Raw genomic sequence first — 17,279 nt, 5'->3', positions numbered from 1 at the left:
TTATGTTTTCGCATCCACCTGAATAATGTGTAGTTGCGCCACTGGTTCCTATGGTAACAATGACATCATCAGTGATGACATCACTCTTTGATGCATCAAATGAATCTCTGTCTTGAGTGTAGCACACAAACTGTTTTTTCAGACCTGTTCCTTATAAGTTAACTTGTAGGTTGCTGAAACTTTTAAGTTATGAATCTTCTACAGGAGCATTAAAATTATTTGAAGGCACAGAATCAGCCTAGTAGGTTCACATTCTCAGGTGAGAGATTCACTTGAGAATGTGACTGGTGTAAAGTTAACTGGTGTTGTTAATTTTTTGGTATTGGAATTGCACCGAGGATAAATTACTTTAATCAAAGCATGTCATGAATATATGTGCATATATTCCATCTTAAGAACATAGCATAATAGTTTTTTTGTTGCTTTTTCCATCACTAGATTATATAACCTAAACAGCACTATTCAGAGATGCAATGAGTTTATAGCAGCGGTCTTGATGCTAACATCTCCAGAAAACATATTAAAGATTGTAGCATGTGTTACACATATCAGGGCTGGTGTCAGTGGAACAGATGCTGATTTTCCTGTCAAAGGTCTAGAACAGATAGGAGTGATGAGGCAGAAACAAATCTGTGCTTCACTAATCCTCCTGGAATCTTTTCTGGTTAAATATTTAAGATTTACAAACACCACCATATCTGATCTTTCTTCAAAATAATCATTGTGTCCATGTTATTTTCTTTGTCATTCTAGACAATATACTTATTCCTGTAATAAACAGTTTTAGATCCTTTAATACAAATGTACAGCTTATGTCACACACTTAAGTCTCAGAATAACCCCCATGTGCTACTGCATAAGAAATATGCAGTAGCACAGGGGGTCTATATTTATTTGGGGTTTTTTTCTGTACACAAGCATTTTCACAGAAAGACACAATATAGCTAAACAGATTCGACTTATGAAACAAAAAAAAACAATCTAAACAACATAACAGTATTACTTTCCAACAAACTCCCAGAACCGTTTTATCTCAAAGCTGATAACTGACGGTGTATTAAGCATATAAACAGATCGCAATTCAGCTCCTGTACAGTAGGTTTATACCTCAGCTAACTAGAACCGCCGTCGCTCTTCTTCCTCCCAGTGCCCGTTAGTTCAGTTGCTATGACAACGGTAAATAAAACACAAAAGGAAAAGGTCTAGTAACGGAGTGTTCCACCATGTCTGTAGTTCTAAAGAGCAGCTCTGAGGGGCAGACAAAAGTCTACATCTATTTTGAGTGGCACTGTTTTGTGTCAGACTGTTGTTTTGAGTTGAATTTGGCTCGTTTTGTATTAATTATGTCGCCACAGCTACTCGAAATGCCAGCAAAAGTAATAGCTCCCCTCCAGGGCCGTGCAGAGACCCCTAAAGGGGCAGGTGCTCAACAACAAAAAAAGGGCACATCTAACCACATTCTAGGACAGAATATTAACAAAGCCACACAGCTTTCAGAGTTTAATAAACAATGATAAATTACAAAAATGTGACATATACAATCAAAGCTAATGAACATCTCCATATAGAGCATAACACTATGCATATGTAAGATATTTTATTCGTAATTTTTTTCTGCAGGTCTACTTTGTTATAGGAAAGTATTGCAATATTCAAACCCGCAATTTAGCAAGATATGTAAATCAGAGCTGGACCAGACATATTTTGTCTTTGGGTCATTGACGTATAAGGATTTCCACCAAGCTAAATTAAAAATGTCAAAAATATTTATATCCATTGCAATTACTAGAATATTTGAAATGTTGTGCGTACAGAACTCATATTTTCACATTCAAATTAGACCTTTTCAAGGGTTTTTTATCAATATGATTTGGCTGTGATCCTAAAAAATGCCATTTGGTGCGACCGTGATTTATCTAAAAATATGGTATTTTCCATGATGTACTAAACATTTGTTTTATAAGTTTCCATTTATTTAAGGTGCTTAGAAACACATTTTTTAAATTTATTTTTATTTTTCTGGCAATTATGACAGTTTTCCCCTCCAAAAACCTGTGAAATTCCATTTATAATTGATTTGACCACTATTTTTCTTCACCATTTTATCAAAATGTGTTAAAATAATAAATAAATACCAGTCACTTAAGGACACTGTATTAGTGGTTAATATTTACGCTCCAGACAGTAGATATTCTATTTTGAATTCAATAAATGTAAATTTTTAATCGGTCGCACCAAATGATTTCTGGTCTCACCAAATGATTTATACAATAAATGTAGGCCAGGAAACAGGTCAAAATCCTTTTAATACATGAAAATGGAATTGCATTCAGTTACAGTACATTACAAAAATAACAACACAAATAGAACACACCAATTTAATTTGCCTAAAAATTTATGCAGTAATCAACTTTGTAGTAAACATTTCCAACATATCCCTCATAAAATCAGATTGTACAGGAGACTGCTTTAATTTCATAATTTTAAAAAACTGGAAAGACATTTTCAATCTCTCAAATGTAAGTGCATTAATGAAAATATAATAATTCAGTTTAACTATTTTAAACAGAACCATATAAGTAATGATTTCAAAATGGAAAAATTTAATTAACTTAAAAACCATCATGCTACTCCTGGGTAGAGACGCTCCGATTAAGTTTTTTCCTGCTGATTCTGATCAGTGAGGGCCGATCACTGCCAATCGCCAAAACTGATCACGTGGATTGACTGTAAATTTTTCGCTTTAGGTATTAATGACACCATGTGATCAGGCAAAATGGAACCATTTTGCCAGATCAATTGGACCGGTGGGACCATCGGTGGCCGATTGATCAGCACACCTCTACTCCTGGGTACTTAAATGCCCAAGTGAACAAAGGAAAATGCTTATTTTCAAGCAATTTTTAGAACCAGGCATTTGTGAACTTTGCCCAGTCTTGGCTGTTCAATTTGGAACTCTATGAGGTTTTGCTGGTTCAGGTTCTGGTGACCATGTGACCAACTTCTTGTCATCAGACTGTCGCATGGTGCYGACTTGGACTTCTTCTCTCACATCTTGAAGTACCTGGGTCACATATGGTACTTCATCATAGCTCAGTTTGATGACAGTGGGATCTAGTAAAATAGATAAAAACAAGAAATGACAAAATATATGCTATAATTATTCCCGTAATGTTAGATGTTCCATTATATTTTTATCATACAATAGAATGCAAAACAATAATAAAACTGCACAAAATCCTATCCTGGAAATAATAATACAAAGTATTGCTTTTGCATTTGAGTCTTGAAATCAAAAATAAAAGCACAGAAACTACTTTTCAAACACATAAATGTATCATTACAACGGTCGCACCACATGATATTCAGTCGCACCAAATGATATTTGGTCGCACCAAATGATATTTTCATGTTCGGTCATTATCAAAAGGCAAATAATTTGCTTCCTTAAAAAAACAACCTAGCTTCAAACACAAGGCAAATATAACATTTATAATCAAAACAGAAAATAGTAGGTATATTTAAATATTAATAGTTTTTTGGTGGTTGCACCAAATGACATCCAAATATGGCAACTACATACCTACTGCTAAAAGTGACACTTTTTCTGAAATTTAAGAAAAATAAACAAACCTGTTTGCTGTATCCAGTGATTCTTGTCAGACTGTTGGATGATTCAACCTCCTGTTTTTAAGTGGATTTCAAAATTTAAGTCCAATAATCTGAATTTTTTGTTGGTCGCACCACATGATATTTTGTAAAATGACATTTTTGGACAAAGTTTGTTTAAATGTTATAATGGAATTATAACTAAAAATGCTTTGAAAATTTGTACAGGATGAAGAAAAGACTTTGAAATTCATGCCAAACAGGAAATTAAATATATTTGAACAGATTTAATGTAATTTTAAAGACATTTTTGCAACAGTAATTGAGTTTGGACAGTCGCACCGCATGACATTTTGACCCTTCAAAGACCCCAAAAATGGCCAAAAAAGAACAGCTTTTGAAAGGTTAAAGAAGGTGTTAATGGGGGAGACACATTACATATTTATGGTTTCTTTTTATGAGTTTAAACCTCTTTTTAAATGTAAAAAGTAGAGCCGGACAAAAAAAAATGGCCGTCACGTCTTTGAGCCCTTTACAGAATTACACTATTAAAAATATAAACAAGGGCACAATGCAACCTTTTAGTGTACCATAATCTATAAAAAAGAGTTGCCTGTTTGCTGCAGTGGAGATGAAGATGGTCCATTCAGGAAAGCAGAGCTGCATCAAACTTTAACGTGGAACTGTAGAAAAATGAAAAAAACAAAAATTGAATTGTTAATGCTTGCCACCATGAGAAAAACCTACTGAGTTTTGCTTAAAAAAAAACTTTTAAAAAAATTAAATCACACATTTTTGACTCATAAAGTTAACTTTTTTTGCAAAACAAACTTATTTGCGTTTGTCAGAAATCTTTTGTTTGTGACTCAAAGTTTTGCTTGTGATTCTCACATGACGTCTTGTGCAGGGCCTAAAATCACAACAAAAGATTTCTGATGTGCGCAAATAAATATTTATGTTTGGTAAAAAATGAGTTATTTAATTAAAAAATGTCTTTTAAACAAAACTTTTTTTTTTAAGGAATCATTACAATTCCAAAAGTTTTGATTACAATTTTATTTTACTTAACTGAGGTTAGTTGTTTTTTTTTTTCACTGAATAATTAGGAAACAAATTTAACTTCATACTCTGCAAACCAGACCCTAAACTTAAAAGTTTGGGTTGAGTTTTTTTCCCCTTTGTCACTTTTATTACATTCATTATATCTATCATGGTAATTCAGGGTGAGTTATTTTTAATTCTAAATGAATATCCTCGTTGGACTTAACGCCAGAATAAATGCGATGTACATTATGCAGCAAAAGAAATTAGAAGATCGGACATATACATTATGGAGATGATCGGTTTTGGCCGGGCGGTGTGCCCCTATTGCATAAGCGATGCTAAGGAATGACTGATATCATTGAAGATACAGGGGAGAAGCTTTTTAGTTATCTAGCTTTGCTAGCAAAGTCGTTAGCTATCAGCTAGCTAATAGCACAACAACAGCCTAATGTCTGTATGATAAAAATACTGAATCGATAGATAATTACAGTTTCTCCTCACCTGCCTGTCTCCTCCCGCTCAGTAGTTCTTCAGAGAAAGGCAGACGCAGAGGCCTGTCAGTGTCTGTGTCTCCGAGCTGAAGCAGAAACAATATGTTCAACGTCTTCCTTTATCTGACAAGTAGCAAGTTACTCCACTTTATTCATCAAAAACTGTTCTGTAATCTGGAACGTTCGCTACGTTGAGCTCGGCAGTTAGCCGCCTTATCGCACTGCGCGAGAGGCAACTGCGTCATGCGTCACGGCAAAARGKCAAAGGTAACAAGGTGACCGGCTTATTATGTTATACAAAAAAGAAACAAAAAAAGCAAATAATTTTAGTACATGTTTTTATGTGTCAGAAGAGGGATTAGGAAATAATAATACCAACAAAAAAATAAATAAATAAAATAAAATAAAAGGGCACACTTGGGGGCAAGGAGCAAAAGGGGCAAGTGCTCCAGCACCCCCCGCCCCCCTCTTCCTCATCTGCACGCGCCTGGCAAGGTGCCCAGAACAGAACCTGCGGCTGCCAAGTGAGTCCACTTCATTAATACTCCACATAGCGCAAAGTGATTCAACAACACAATTATGTGATAAGTGTGCCAAAACTACCTGTAGCAAACCATCTTGAAGGAAACCCAAACATTTGACCCGATTAAAGAGCAGTTGTGCCAATTTCATGAAATGTCGGAACATTTCTCAGAGGAAAAGTTAAATAAATAAATAAATAAATAAAAATACAGAAATCGGAATAAATATCTCATTCATAATTCTGAGATTTAGCAAACAGAAATACTCGTTGTGGTAATCTAATAGCAAGGGGAGGCGCGTACTTTCATAATGTGTGTGAACATCAAGCCTCGATTGTAAATATAGATGCAACTGAGTGAGAAACACCACGACCAACATCCTCTGTTACTTTTGTTGCTTTTAAAAGATATCGGATGTAAAAGTTAATTGTTTCTGTATCGACGTCGACGCCGGGGCTTACGGACGTCATCGCTTTCTGCGGACAAAAAAAAAAAAAAAACGTGGAGTAAGAGTTCTTTAAAGCGCCAGCTGACGCGACACCTTTTCAGCACCACGGACAGCTTCGCTCTGCAAACTGGGCAGCTGGCGGCGCGGCTATAAAAGCCCGCACGGATGCCTCGCTCTCTGCACCAGAGATCCGCACTGACGACATGAGTCATAGGATGGATGACAGGTTCGGCTTCCCGCGTAGAGCCCTTCTCGATACGTATTCACAACACAAGCCGCCGAGACGATCGGAATTAGAAACCGGGAGGGCTTCCGCGGACATGAGCTCCCCACACGCCGGATCTGAAAAGCGCAACGAGAAAGAGCTGCTGCACGGCTTGAACGACCGACTCGCAGGTTTCATAGAAAAGGTGCACCGGCTCGAAAACCACAACCATCTCCTGGAGAGGGAAATCGAAGACATCAGAGGGAAAGTGAAGCCCGCGTCTTGTTTGGAGGAGGAGTATGGTCCGGAGCTGGGGAGGCTGAGGCAGCTGCTGCGGGACATCACCCACCAGAAGAACCAGATTGAGATCGAGCATCATAACCTGGAGGAAGAGCTTTCCACCTTGAGGAAACAGCGTGAGCGGGAGACGGAGAGCAGATCAGAGGCTGAGAGCAGCATAGTGACCCTGAAGAAAGACATGAGCGAAGCGTACCAGGCCAAACTACTGCTGGACCGGAAGGTGGAGTCCCTCGTGGATGAAATCAACTTTCTGAAGAGAAACCACGAGGCCGAGGTGTCGGAGATGTGTGACCAGATTCAAGGGGCTCAGCTCAAATTTAAAGCGCACGAATTTGGCCATCCCGGCGTCACTGCGGCACTCCGGGACATCAGGACGCAGCTGGAAGGTCACACCGGGTCCGACGTCCAGCTGGCCGGGGAAAGTTTCCGAGTTCAGTTTGCTAGACTGACGGAGGCCGCCGAGGCCAAGAGGGAGGCGCTGAAAGCGAGCCAGCGGGAGATTCAGGAGTACAAGAAGCGTCTGCAGGGCAAGAGCATCGAGCTGGACTGCGCCAAAGGCACCAGAGAGGCTCTGGAGGCGCAGCTTCACGATGTCGAGGATCGCCACAAGGAGGAACTTATTCACTATCAGGTATGGCATGTTTCTTCCCGCTTCCCGTGGCGTTAACACACGCCGAGACACAGCTTAACGAGGTCATCTTGTCTCTTAACTCAGAACACAATCAAAGAGCTTGAAAATGAGCTGATAAACTGCAAATTCGACATGTCCGGCTACCTGAGGGAGTACCAGGACCTCCTGAACGTGAAGATGGCTTTGGATGTGGAGATATTGTCATACAGGTCTAGTAAAATTAGAGAATAATTAGTAAAACTTATTGATAACATACATTAGTGGAGCCTTGTATTATTTCGTATATTTTATGCTTTCTGTGTCCATATTTCCATTTAAACGTGCAACTGTATTACTTTAATTAAAGGTCAGCTAAAGAATTTGTGCAAAAATGTTACATACCAAATCCAATAATACATACCATGTAACTGGTGATTCTACTAATCAGTGGCTCAGAAGGCAAAGAACTATTAGTGCATCTGTATTTAATGTAAACTCTCTTCTCCATCCTGCAGGAAACTCCTCTGTGGCGAGGAGGCTCGCCTGTCCTCCGTCTCCGACCCTCAGGTCCCCTTACCCCACATCTACCACCAATCACCTGTTTACACCCTCCCCAGCTTCAGTCGACCAGGAGTCACGCAGAGGCGAGCAGAGCCCAAGTACAAGTTTGTGGAGGAGATCATAACAGAGACCACCAGGGAGATCGAGATGTCAGAGTTTGAGGAGACGGGATCAGAGGAGACGGATGTGGGGAAGGACGAGCAGGAGTGTGGAAAAAGTGAGAAAGGGGGCAGCGAGGAAGAGGGTGATCATCAGGACAGTCGAGAGGACGAAGGAAACCAGATGTCTGACCGTCAGCAGAGTCAAGTAGCCTCCGGTGAAAAGCTGGAGAGTGAAGGTGATGGAAAGGCAGCCGACGACGAGGAGGATAATGAAGAACAAAACCACAGCGAAGAATCAGAGAAGACAGCGGCTCTCGGCGGTGAAAACATGGACACAGAGGTAGATAATAACGAACCAGTTGAGGACATGAAGGAGAAAGAAACTGCAGGGGAACCTCATAAAACAGACATCTCTTCAAAACGGCATGACTCAGATGAATCAGAGGGATCTCTGGTTAAATCTGATGAGGATAAACAGGGATCAACTAAGGAAGAAAGCGTTATCGCAGTACAAAGTGTGAAGCCTACTAATGAAACCGTGGTTTCAACATCTGAGGAAGATAACAAAACTCTACAGCACGGTGGTGTAGAGGTGCAGGAGAAAGCCAAAGAATTGAGGGGAGAAGCAGTTGTGTTGACAAAGACGGAGGGATGTGTAGAAATTGCAAAAGCGCCTTCTACTGCACCAGAAAACGAGGAGAAAGACGTGAGCCAAACGGAACAAAAAGAAACTACGAAGACTGATTCTGCAAAAGTCGAGGAAGAAAACGCAAAAAGCACCGCGGAGGCCACACGGGAAAGCAATAAAGACCAAGATAAATCCCCATCTTCCAAATCTACAGCGAAAGCAGAGGGTGAGCAGCCAGAGAGAGGTGGCAAAACCCAGATCACTTCAGCTGCTTTGCAAAAGGAAAAAACATCTGTGACTGCAGAAACAAAAGAGTTACAGCAGGCGCCTGCAGACGGCGGCCAGACTCCGATTTAAAATCAGAAGATTCAAAAGAAAAAAAGAGAAAAAAAAAAGAGAGAGCTTCTGCTGAAGAACGAATGGACAATAAAACGTTGCATTCAAAGACATGGCAGCCAAAAATAGAGAGCTCATAATGCAAATGTATAATTTTGGCACCAGCAGTCGAGCGCAAAGAACAATGCAAAGTACTAGAATGTATTGTCAGCATTCTTGTTTTAAAAGAACAGAATAGGCTTCATTTTTTTGCAGCATGACTGATCTCAAAGTTGAAACTGGACTTCAAATGTCTTGAAACAACAAAAACTATGAATGTAGATGCATTTTGGTCATTTGTTTGAATGACGTTGACTTTGCTATGGTGTGTGCAAATAAAAGCATTAAATCATTTATTGATTCTGGGAAATTTTTCTAAATTTATGTTGCATTTCTGAAACAGACAAGTCAACAGATTCACATGCATACATGGAAACACTGTTTTTCTAAATGTTCACAACTATGAGGTAACGTTTTTAGATCAGCACATTTCTGAATTACATAACAGACTCCTATAATCAGATGTGTATTTTGAAAAAAATGCACTGAAAACAAATTTAAAAAAATCTGTGTGCACCTTGAACTAATGCTTTAGTGAACTTAGCGCATTTTAGAAGACCAACACATTTTCTCTGGGAAATTTTTACAGAATCTTATGTCCTATCGCAAGCCAATTTGTGTCAATTTTGCAGGATGTTACACTAACTTTTTGCAAAACTTTGAAATAATTTAGCACTTTTTTTTTAAATACCTCACAAACCCCTAATATGAGGTTTGCACACTTTATAAATGCATTATAATTATCACTCTGGTGGACAGTCGTGACTTTAAAGACTTTATTGAAAATCCATACATACACAAAGGGACCTCAAGGACTTCTTTACAGGATTGGTCTCCTCTCGGAACAGAAACACAGCTTTACATGGTGCACTTTACTCCTCCAAATAATTGTATAGTTTGGCATCACTTGAACATTATGTGCTCCACAGTTAATCAATCTGTTGCTGCATAATTAACAAAATATAAACTCTGTTTGGGCGAGCCAGCATGCAGGTTTCTCTCCCACTATAAGTAACCCCAAACCTGATCAGTTTAGGGTAAGGTCACATGTGTAGCTTTGCCAAAATATCCCAGCCTCAAACGTCGACAAACAAGACATCCATGTGTGTGCATTATTGGTATTTAAGCACAAATTGACATTAATTTTAGCTCTGGATTTGATAACTGCTAAGATGGCAAAGAATATCAAAAGTCATGACAGTAGATAGTGGAGGTAAAATATGACAATCCTAAAGTAACTAATGTTTGGACTTATGTATTTGCGTAAAATGGACAACATTGGAGTGTCTGGGATTATTACACTGAAGCCACACACAGTTGTACAGAAGGATTGGATTATTACAATTATCGTGGCAGTGTTGAACAGGAACAATGACAAAATGCATAAATAATATGACAATGACGGACTTTTGGATTGATGCAATTGCAAAGTAAAAAGCATCAACAAAAATAAAATATTCTGAAGACAAAAGCAACAACATGACTTGGTGCCCGAGACGATGTTGCAGAAGCCTTTGAACCGATCTCTCTATGATTTCCCTTTGCTGGTTTGAGTTGGACATACTTTTAAGGCCCGATTAGTCCGATATTCTCTTGTCCCTTGTTGCATGAAGACAGTTTAAGCTTCCAGCTCCAAGCCCAGACCCAGCTTATGGCCTCCTACATTGATGTTCTTCCCATCGATCAGACCAGAGAGAGTCAGTTTCACACCTACAAACACAAGGGAGAAGGTTTAGCTGTCATCTAAACACTAGTTTTCAAGCTGTTGCTAACCCAAATTCCACATCTTTCCAGACTGTGTAGAAATCATGTTGTAAATTGGAAGGAAAATTACACTTTTATTTTAAAGCTGCAGTAGAGTTCTGAGAAACCCATGGACTTAGCTTGAATTTTACAGCTCTCTCCCCGTTGCTCTGTGCTACACTACAGCCTTTGCTCTACAGCAGTTTGTCAAGAACTCAAAAAAATTGTTCATTTTTCTGTAACGTTATTTTCGCTGCCATTAGCTGATGGCACACTGATCATTTTTAGCTTGAATGAAGGTACGCGCTGTGCATACATGAGCACGATTGACAATGCCAAGACATTCCTCCCAGTTCTGTTACAAACTACTTTGGATTTGACCATTACAAAGATATCCTGCAACAAAATAAACTGAACCTTGTGGTGGTTTCACAGCAAAATGTAAAAAAGTTCAACAGGTAATAATATTTCTGAAACATATACCAAGTGTTCCTGCAAATTACACTGCAGTAAGAAACTCACCTGGTCTAAGAGATTGGGTGTAGCCCAAACCAACAAGGCTACTGTTGTTAACTTTAGCCTGAAAAGTCCAAAAACACAGAGGGGAAAACAAAGAAGTCAGTGAGCAGTATTAGGTTCAGAGTTGCATGGTGACTTTTATTGCCTTAGAACTACCACAGATGGTGTGGAGAAAAAAAAAAAACTTACACAGATAGAGGCATCTTTATCCAGTTGGTATTTGGCAGCAATACCGAAGCTTGTGCTGTTGTTGCCAGCGGTCCATGCCAGGTTGATTGCAGTCTCCAGCTTGTCACTTGACTTCTGGTAGATGGAGCCACTAAATTCTGCTCCATCATTGCTGTAATGATTGAAAATAAACATTTCCAAATAAAAATGCATTTAACTCCTTCAAATGGCAAAGAAAACCCAAAACTCACAAGGAGCATAAGGAGTAAAAAAACAACAACAACAACAACAACAACTCTACATACACGCTTGTATGTAGCTGGAAGTCTGCCGTCTTGTAGCCGATAGCGAAGTTGCTCTTGGTCATTCTGGATTTGGCGGAGTCAAAGCTCATCTGGTAACCGCCGAGCCATCCCTCGTAACCAATGACAGCGGCTCCGTGGATTGTGGGGCCAGCGAAGTCAAAGTCAATATCGCAGCCCAAGTTGATGTACTCGCGCTTGTAAGCGGTCTTAACTTTGCCACTCTTCTTGCTGTTAGGTAAAAGAAGGATTTTGTTAAAGAAAAAAAATATTTACAAAAATTTTAAATCTACTCTATGCATAAGTCGAGTATCATTTCCCACATTATGTTTGTCTTTTTAGTACCCTTTTTTTGGCACATATTTTTACGAAATTAACTCAACATCTTGACAACAAATACATAGGCAGAGTTTCAGAAGGGAATTCAATTTAAGATTTGTCTTTATCCCAAACATACAATCCCAGTGAAGTGTTGCAACATACTGGTTCTATACAGGGACTCAGATCACATAGCTGGCAAAGACACTTGTCAGAAATATTTGAGGCAAAGATCAGGTTTCCATAATTACTTATGGAGTGAAGCAACAGGCGGAGCAACCTCCTCCTGTTGAGTTCTGGACTAAAATACACACAAAAACAAAAACCCCAACCATCATCTTACCCAGTGTTGGGTGAGAAGGTTGTGTCAAATGTCAACTTCAGTCCTTTTGTAATCTGCAAGATGAAAAATTTGGGATTCATTGGAATTAAGAAAAGTTATGCTGCTCTGTCCACCCTGTGTACACCCTGTTCTTATGTTGTAACTGCTCTTAATGTACAAAAATGTTAAACATTTATGCAAACCTGGTCTTCAACAGCGATTTCTGTTCCCAACGTGTTGTCAGTGTTCCACTTCTCAGTGAAGGTCAAGCCATATTCAGGCCGGTTGTATTTGGTTTCCAGGGAACCGACAACTTTGCTGGTATCAGTGTTGGACGAACCAGATGTTTTGAATTCCTGCAGGAGACAGTTTTAGAGAAACTGAGATCACTTAACAGGCATGAAATTAACATTACCAATTGTAGTAAATTTTGAGAAAATTAGTTATTGCACAGTTTATATGTATTTTTGTTGCTATACTGATTTTTTGTGGGTACTTTAAATCTAAGCCAACAAGTATAAAAACACTGGGGTTTTTATAATTAAAAGTGACTTGAATGGAGATTCCGATGAACAAAACAGAAGACTGCAAAGAATTGAGCTAGGAACAAAATAAAGATTTCGAAAGTTCAAGGCTGAGTACAAACAATACTTTTAGGTGTTTGCCAACATGATTATTCTCAACCAAAATCCAAATGATCTTACAACTCCGCTGGCTGACTTTGTCTTGACATCAAGCTTCACCAGGCCAAATCCTGTATGAAATATGATTTTCAAATTTAAGTTATCAACTACATTTGAAAAAAGCTTCAACATCTTCATGGGTGAACAAAGACCTACCATAGCCTTTGTTGAAGATATCCTTGGCAGACTTGCCCAAATCAGCATAAGTGGGAGGCACAGCCATTATACCTGCATATAAAAGGGGGAGAAAAAAGTTACATCTGTTTAACGCATATTTTTTTAATTCTTTTTAAGTATAGTTTCTTTTGACAATTTGCATAGTAAATATGTAAAGGGACAAAAGAATATAAATATACTTCATGTGAATGGAAAACACAAACCCCTATGAATGGAACAGTTGTGTGTATATATGAAAAACAAACTTACTAGATCCACAAAATATTACAGTTCCACTTGTGTATAAACTCATTATGTTGCTGAATTTACTGGAGAAGGAAGCTTGCAGTATATCTTTAGTTTTTACATGTTTTTTGTGTTCTTGAACTATTATTGTTATATTTTTACACACAGCAATTTGGGTACAAAATGTTCAACTTAGAACATCTTTAAAAAAATAAAATAAAATTAGTTTCAATCAAATTTTTGTTCTTGTGTTTTTAGTGTGTATTTTTTTTTAGAAAGGTAACAGAAACAGGCTTATCCATTCAATGTAGAGGTTTACAACTCCAGTGCTTCATGTCCCATTGGACTGCAACTTTTGGATGCATCCTTGCTGAATTACCTTGTTGGCATGTCAGCACACTTGGCAAATCCCTGATCATTAACCTTTTATCTACTTCAGGTGTGTTAAGAGTCGAAAGGCATCCAAAAGTTGCAGAACATTCGAGGACAGGAGCTGCAGACCCCTGTTGTATTCAATTCCATTTGAAAACCCAATGCCGATGTTATTTGTGATCTTATACATGGTACAGGTGTGAAATACTAGAAAAATATTGAATTGCCATGATGTTACTGGTGGATGTTACATTGTTTCAAAGTGTAAGACATATAAACTAGAGCTTACCAAATAATGCACCTATAAGTAATGTGCTTTGTAGTTGCAATGCCTGACACACCGAAATAGGCTAACTGACTTAAAATAGCATGCAGCTTTTAGGCTACGTTCATACTGCAGGTCTTGATGTTCAATTTCAATTTTTCATGTGAAATGTGACTCTCTTTTTCACGTGGTCGTTCACATTTCCAAATATATGCGACTTGCAAATGACCTGCTGCCAGCCAGCTAAAAGTGTCCTGCATGTGTAGTGCAGGATGCAGGCACATCACATGTAGCGAACGTGCTCAGTGTTTGTGGAAGTAAACATGGTTGGGAATGATGGAGATCACCTTGTCATTTTAAATTTGTTGTTCAAATGGAGCCAGCACATTAATAATCCTCATTATCACCTGCCAAGGTTGTTTGACTTCCCGCTTCCGCGTATCAGGACGCAGAATAGTACAGGTTGGATGAATGCGACCTGGCCGCACAGGCACAGGTCGCATATGAAAAGATCAGACACGCATTAGACATTGCATTTAGGGCCACGAGTGTCCTGGGTAGCATTTGTAAAAATCCAATCGGTTTTGTTCAAACTGTCATGAAAAGATCAGATACATGTCGCAAAAGGGCAAGAAAATCAGATTTGGGTCACTTCAGGATGCAGCGTAAATGTTGCCTTTTACATGCATCTACTCTTTTAAGTTGCATTACGCAACACATATGAAAGCTATAAGCGACTGTTGAAAGAATTTATTAAAAATATTTTGTGGAAACATTTCAAACACACATTTTTATTCAAGATACTTATGCCTGGGTGCCAGAAGGACAAGAACAAAGTTGTTATGTTTTGTTTTTTTTTCCCTGCACTTACACAAGTTATTAAGATAAAGCTTGGTCTTATATCCCTGTTATGACCAACGTATTAGACATAGACAGACTTATCACTTAAGTGTGCATTTAAAATGTAGATGAGCAAACTTTTGTTGCTCCAATATTAATAAAATAATAAACAAATATTAATAAAAACAATATCAATAGAAGTACAGGCAACACAAATATTAATGGGAGCTTAGTAGTCTTGTGGCATGAGCGATGAAACAGTTGTGGAATCTGGTTCTGCATTTATCCTTATCATTTATTAATGATAAGCGGGAGCACCTGAGTTGCTGAACTGTCGGGGTTAGAATCTAAAGTCTATAACTTTCTTATATAGCCCCAAGTTATACAGTTTTTATACTCGTTCAGTAAAAACAAACCCACCTCTCTTGCCAACAACATAACTGTTTCACTTTTTTGATGAGCACCTCTGGCACAAATGACATCCTGTGGGTCAGGTAGTTAACTGCCAAGGTTACCGGGAAGAACAGGAGCCATTTTAACTACAATGGGTAAACTATTAAGTCGTGACTCTTAATGCTTTTTATTGTAAATCAGTCGCTTAATACAGTTGGACTGGAGAAGGCTTTGACCGGTGCGAGTTACTGTGATGAGCTAAAATAGCTTATTCACTTTGGCTGTGGGTGTCGGCTAGTTTCCGCAATGCTAACAGGCCAAATAGATATGAAGCAATATCTAAAAAAAGATTTGTGGCTGTTTTAATTAAATAATTAAAAACAATGTGTTTATTTTTTTTAGACTGCAACTAAAACCTTACAGTAAGAGCACATGTGTCAGAATTAGCTCGCTGCTACAGCTACTGAAGCTAATTATGTTAGCCTGCAGAGTTCCGCAGCGAGTAAAGCTACTCTCTAGCTTGTGTCTTAGATAAGACCTACGATACAAAACTAAATAATAAGGAGCCTTACCAGTTGAAGACTGTGTTAGTGTTGCACTAAAGTGACTTTTTGGAAGTGTTCCTCACAACACACGGCAGAAGCAGGCGTCACCGGTTGGAGGGCGAGCTGAAGGAGACTGTTCTGCAACGAAATGCTGACCTTTCGGTTTCCAGTTTAGGGCCAAGAGCGCCCAAACGTTTGCCTGAGTAAAAATGGTTTTACATCACAGACGGCATTTTGGTTTGAGTTTTAACTTCGGTTAACCATTTTCTCTATAAACGTAGACGCTTGAAGCTAAAGTTCAGTTTTCAATTCTTTGGAACGAGTTAAAGCTGTTTACATGTTTTTTGCATTCAAAAATAAAAATATATTTTTTGCCTTTAAGAGTTACTAAAAATACTGCCCGATTAGTCATTCTTTTCTAACTTCAAATTGCAGTTTTATTTATTTTTTCCTACTTATTTAATTTTTGCTACTTATTTAGTTATTTAGTTTTGATGTAAAGTCATATTTACCGAAACAGGTTATATTCGGAAAATGTTCAAGCCATCTTTGTAATTTCTGTGGGTCTTTGGAACATAGACATAAATACGTATTCGTATCAATACTTTGGAAGATTATATGTATGTGTGTGTGTCGGGGGGACGGAGGGATGCGTGTGTGTGTATATATATATATTTTTTATTTATTTATTTTATTTTTATTTATATATTTTCTTCTTTTTCTTTTTTCTTCTTCTTCTTCTTCTTCTTCTTCTTCTTCTTCTTCTTCTTCGTCTATCTTCTTCTTCAGTCTTTTTTGGGTGGTGGTACCCAACGTTAGGATGCAATATCGCCATCTACTGTGCTTGATGGGTCACAATATTAATTTCAATGGTCTCAAGGGTCAGAGTCCTGCAACTTTCATGTTCTTGTCCTGCACACTTGAATTAGATTTCTAAACTGCCACACTAGCGTGCAGCCAAGATCTGCAGAGCTGCAGTCAGTCACTACTCTCCCTATGCATTGCTATGGGCAGACCTCAATAAAATAATAGTTTGTAGTAATTCATTGTCTGCACTGTTGAGTATTGAAAAGGGACGTACAAATAATCATCAAAATATATTATATGAGATTATGGCTGATCATAGGATATGTGAACAAAATAAAAATGTAATATTATTCTGGACTCCTGCTCATGTATTTTGGGGAATGAACGAGCAGATAGGTTGGCTAAGGAGGCATATTAAAAAAGAAGATATTGATATGTCAGTAAAGTTACCAAAATCTGAAGGCAAAAGTATAGTTTGGAGAGAAAGCAAGAAGATATGGAAAATTAGGTAGGATAATGAAATAAATGGAAGACATTTATATAGGATACAAAATACAGTTGATGTAGTAAGGTTCAGAGGAATAAACAGGAGGGAAGAGCTAATTATAAATAAAATAAGAACCGGGCACAGTTTTTTAAGTGGAACT

General features: G+C 38.3%; 2 protein-coding genes across 2 annotated transcripts; one reads left to right on the top strand and one right to left on the bottom strand.

The window, feature by feature from the left end:
- Window positions 1–5,589: 5,589 nt before the first annotated feature.
- On the top strand, window positions 5,590–10,044 carry LOC103476816 (neurofilament light polypeptide-like). Its single transcript, XM_008429421.2, has 3 exons — window positions 5,590–7,249; window positions 7,334–7,458; window positions 7,744–10,044. The coding sequence occupies exons 1-3, from the start codon at window positions 6,317–6,319 to the stop codon at window positions 8,873–8,875; spliced, it is 2,190 nt and encodes a 729-aa protein (XP_008427643.1). The 5' UTR covers window positions 5,590–6,316; the 3' UTR covers window positions 8,876–10,044.
- LOC103476817 (voltage-dependent anion-selective channel protein 2) lies at window positions 9,716–15,981 on the bottom strand. The gene is made up of 9 exons (XM_008429423.2): window positions 15,853–15,981; window positions 13,165–13,236; window positions 13,030–13,079; window positions 12,529–12,681; window positions 12,347–12,399; window positions 11,689–11,916; window positions 11,405–11,555; window positions 11,219–11,276; window positions 9,716–10,663 (listed from the first exon to the last, which is right to left on the bottom strand). The coding sequence occupies exons 2-9, from the start codon at window positions 13,229–13,231 to the stop codon at window positions 10,572–10,574; spliced, it is 852 nt and encodes a 283-aa protein (XP_008427645.1). The 5' UTR covers window positions 13,232–13,236; window positions 15,853–15,981; the 3' UTR covers window positions 9,716–10,571.
- Window positions 15,982–17,279: the final 1,298 nt, after the last annotated feature.

Source organism: Poecilia reticulata, linkage group LG15 (assembly GCF_000633615.1).
Source record: "Poecilia reticulata strain Guanapo linkage group LG15, Guppy_female_1.0+MT, whole genome shotgun sequence".
Classification (NCBI taxonomy): Eukaryota; Metazoa; Chordata; class Actinopteri; order Cyprinodontiformes; family Poeciliidae; genus Poecilia; species Poecilia reticulata.
Note: the sequence above shows the minus strand (reverse complement) of the source record. Positions and strands in the feature narration are given on the sequence as shown.

Bases quoted from the DNA above. Each gene is read 5' to 3' on its own strand.
- LOC103476816 (XM_008429421.2), top strand. From the start codon at position 6,317: ATGAGTCATAGGATGGATGACAGGTTCGGCTTCCCGCGTAGAGCCCTT. The intron at 7,250-7,333 runs GTATGGCATGTT...CTCTTAACTCAG, and splicing joins AGGAACTTATTCACTATCAG to AACACAATCAAAGAGCTTGA. The intron at 7,459-7,743 runs GTCTAGTAAAAT...TCCATCCTGCAG, and splicing joins GTGGAGATATTGTCATACAG to GAAACTCCTCTGTGGCGAGG.
- LOC103476817 (XM_008429423.2), bottom strand. From the start codon at position 13,231: ATGGCTGTGCCTCCCACTTATGCTGATTTGGGCAAGTCTGCCAAGGAT. The intron at 11,556-11,688 runs GTATGTAGAGTT...CAATCATTACAG, and splicing joins TTCCAGCTACATACAAGCGT to CAATGATGGAGCAGAATTTA. The intron at 11,277-11,404 runs GTAAGTTTTTTT...TGGACTTTTCAG, and splicing joins ATAAAGATGCCTCTATCTGT to GCTAAAGTTAACAACAGTAG.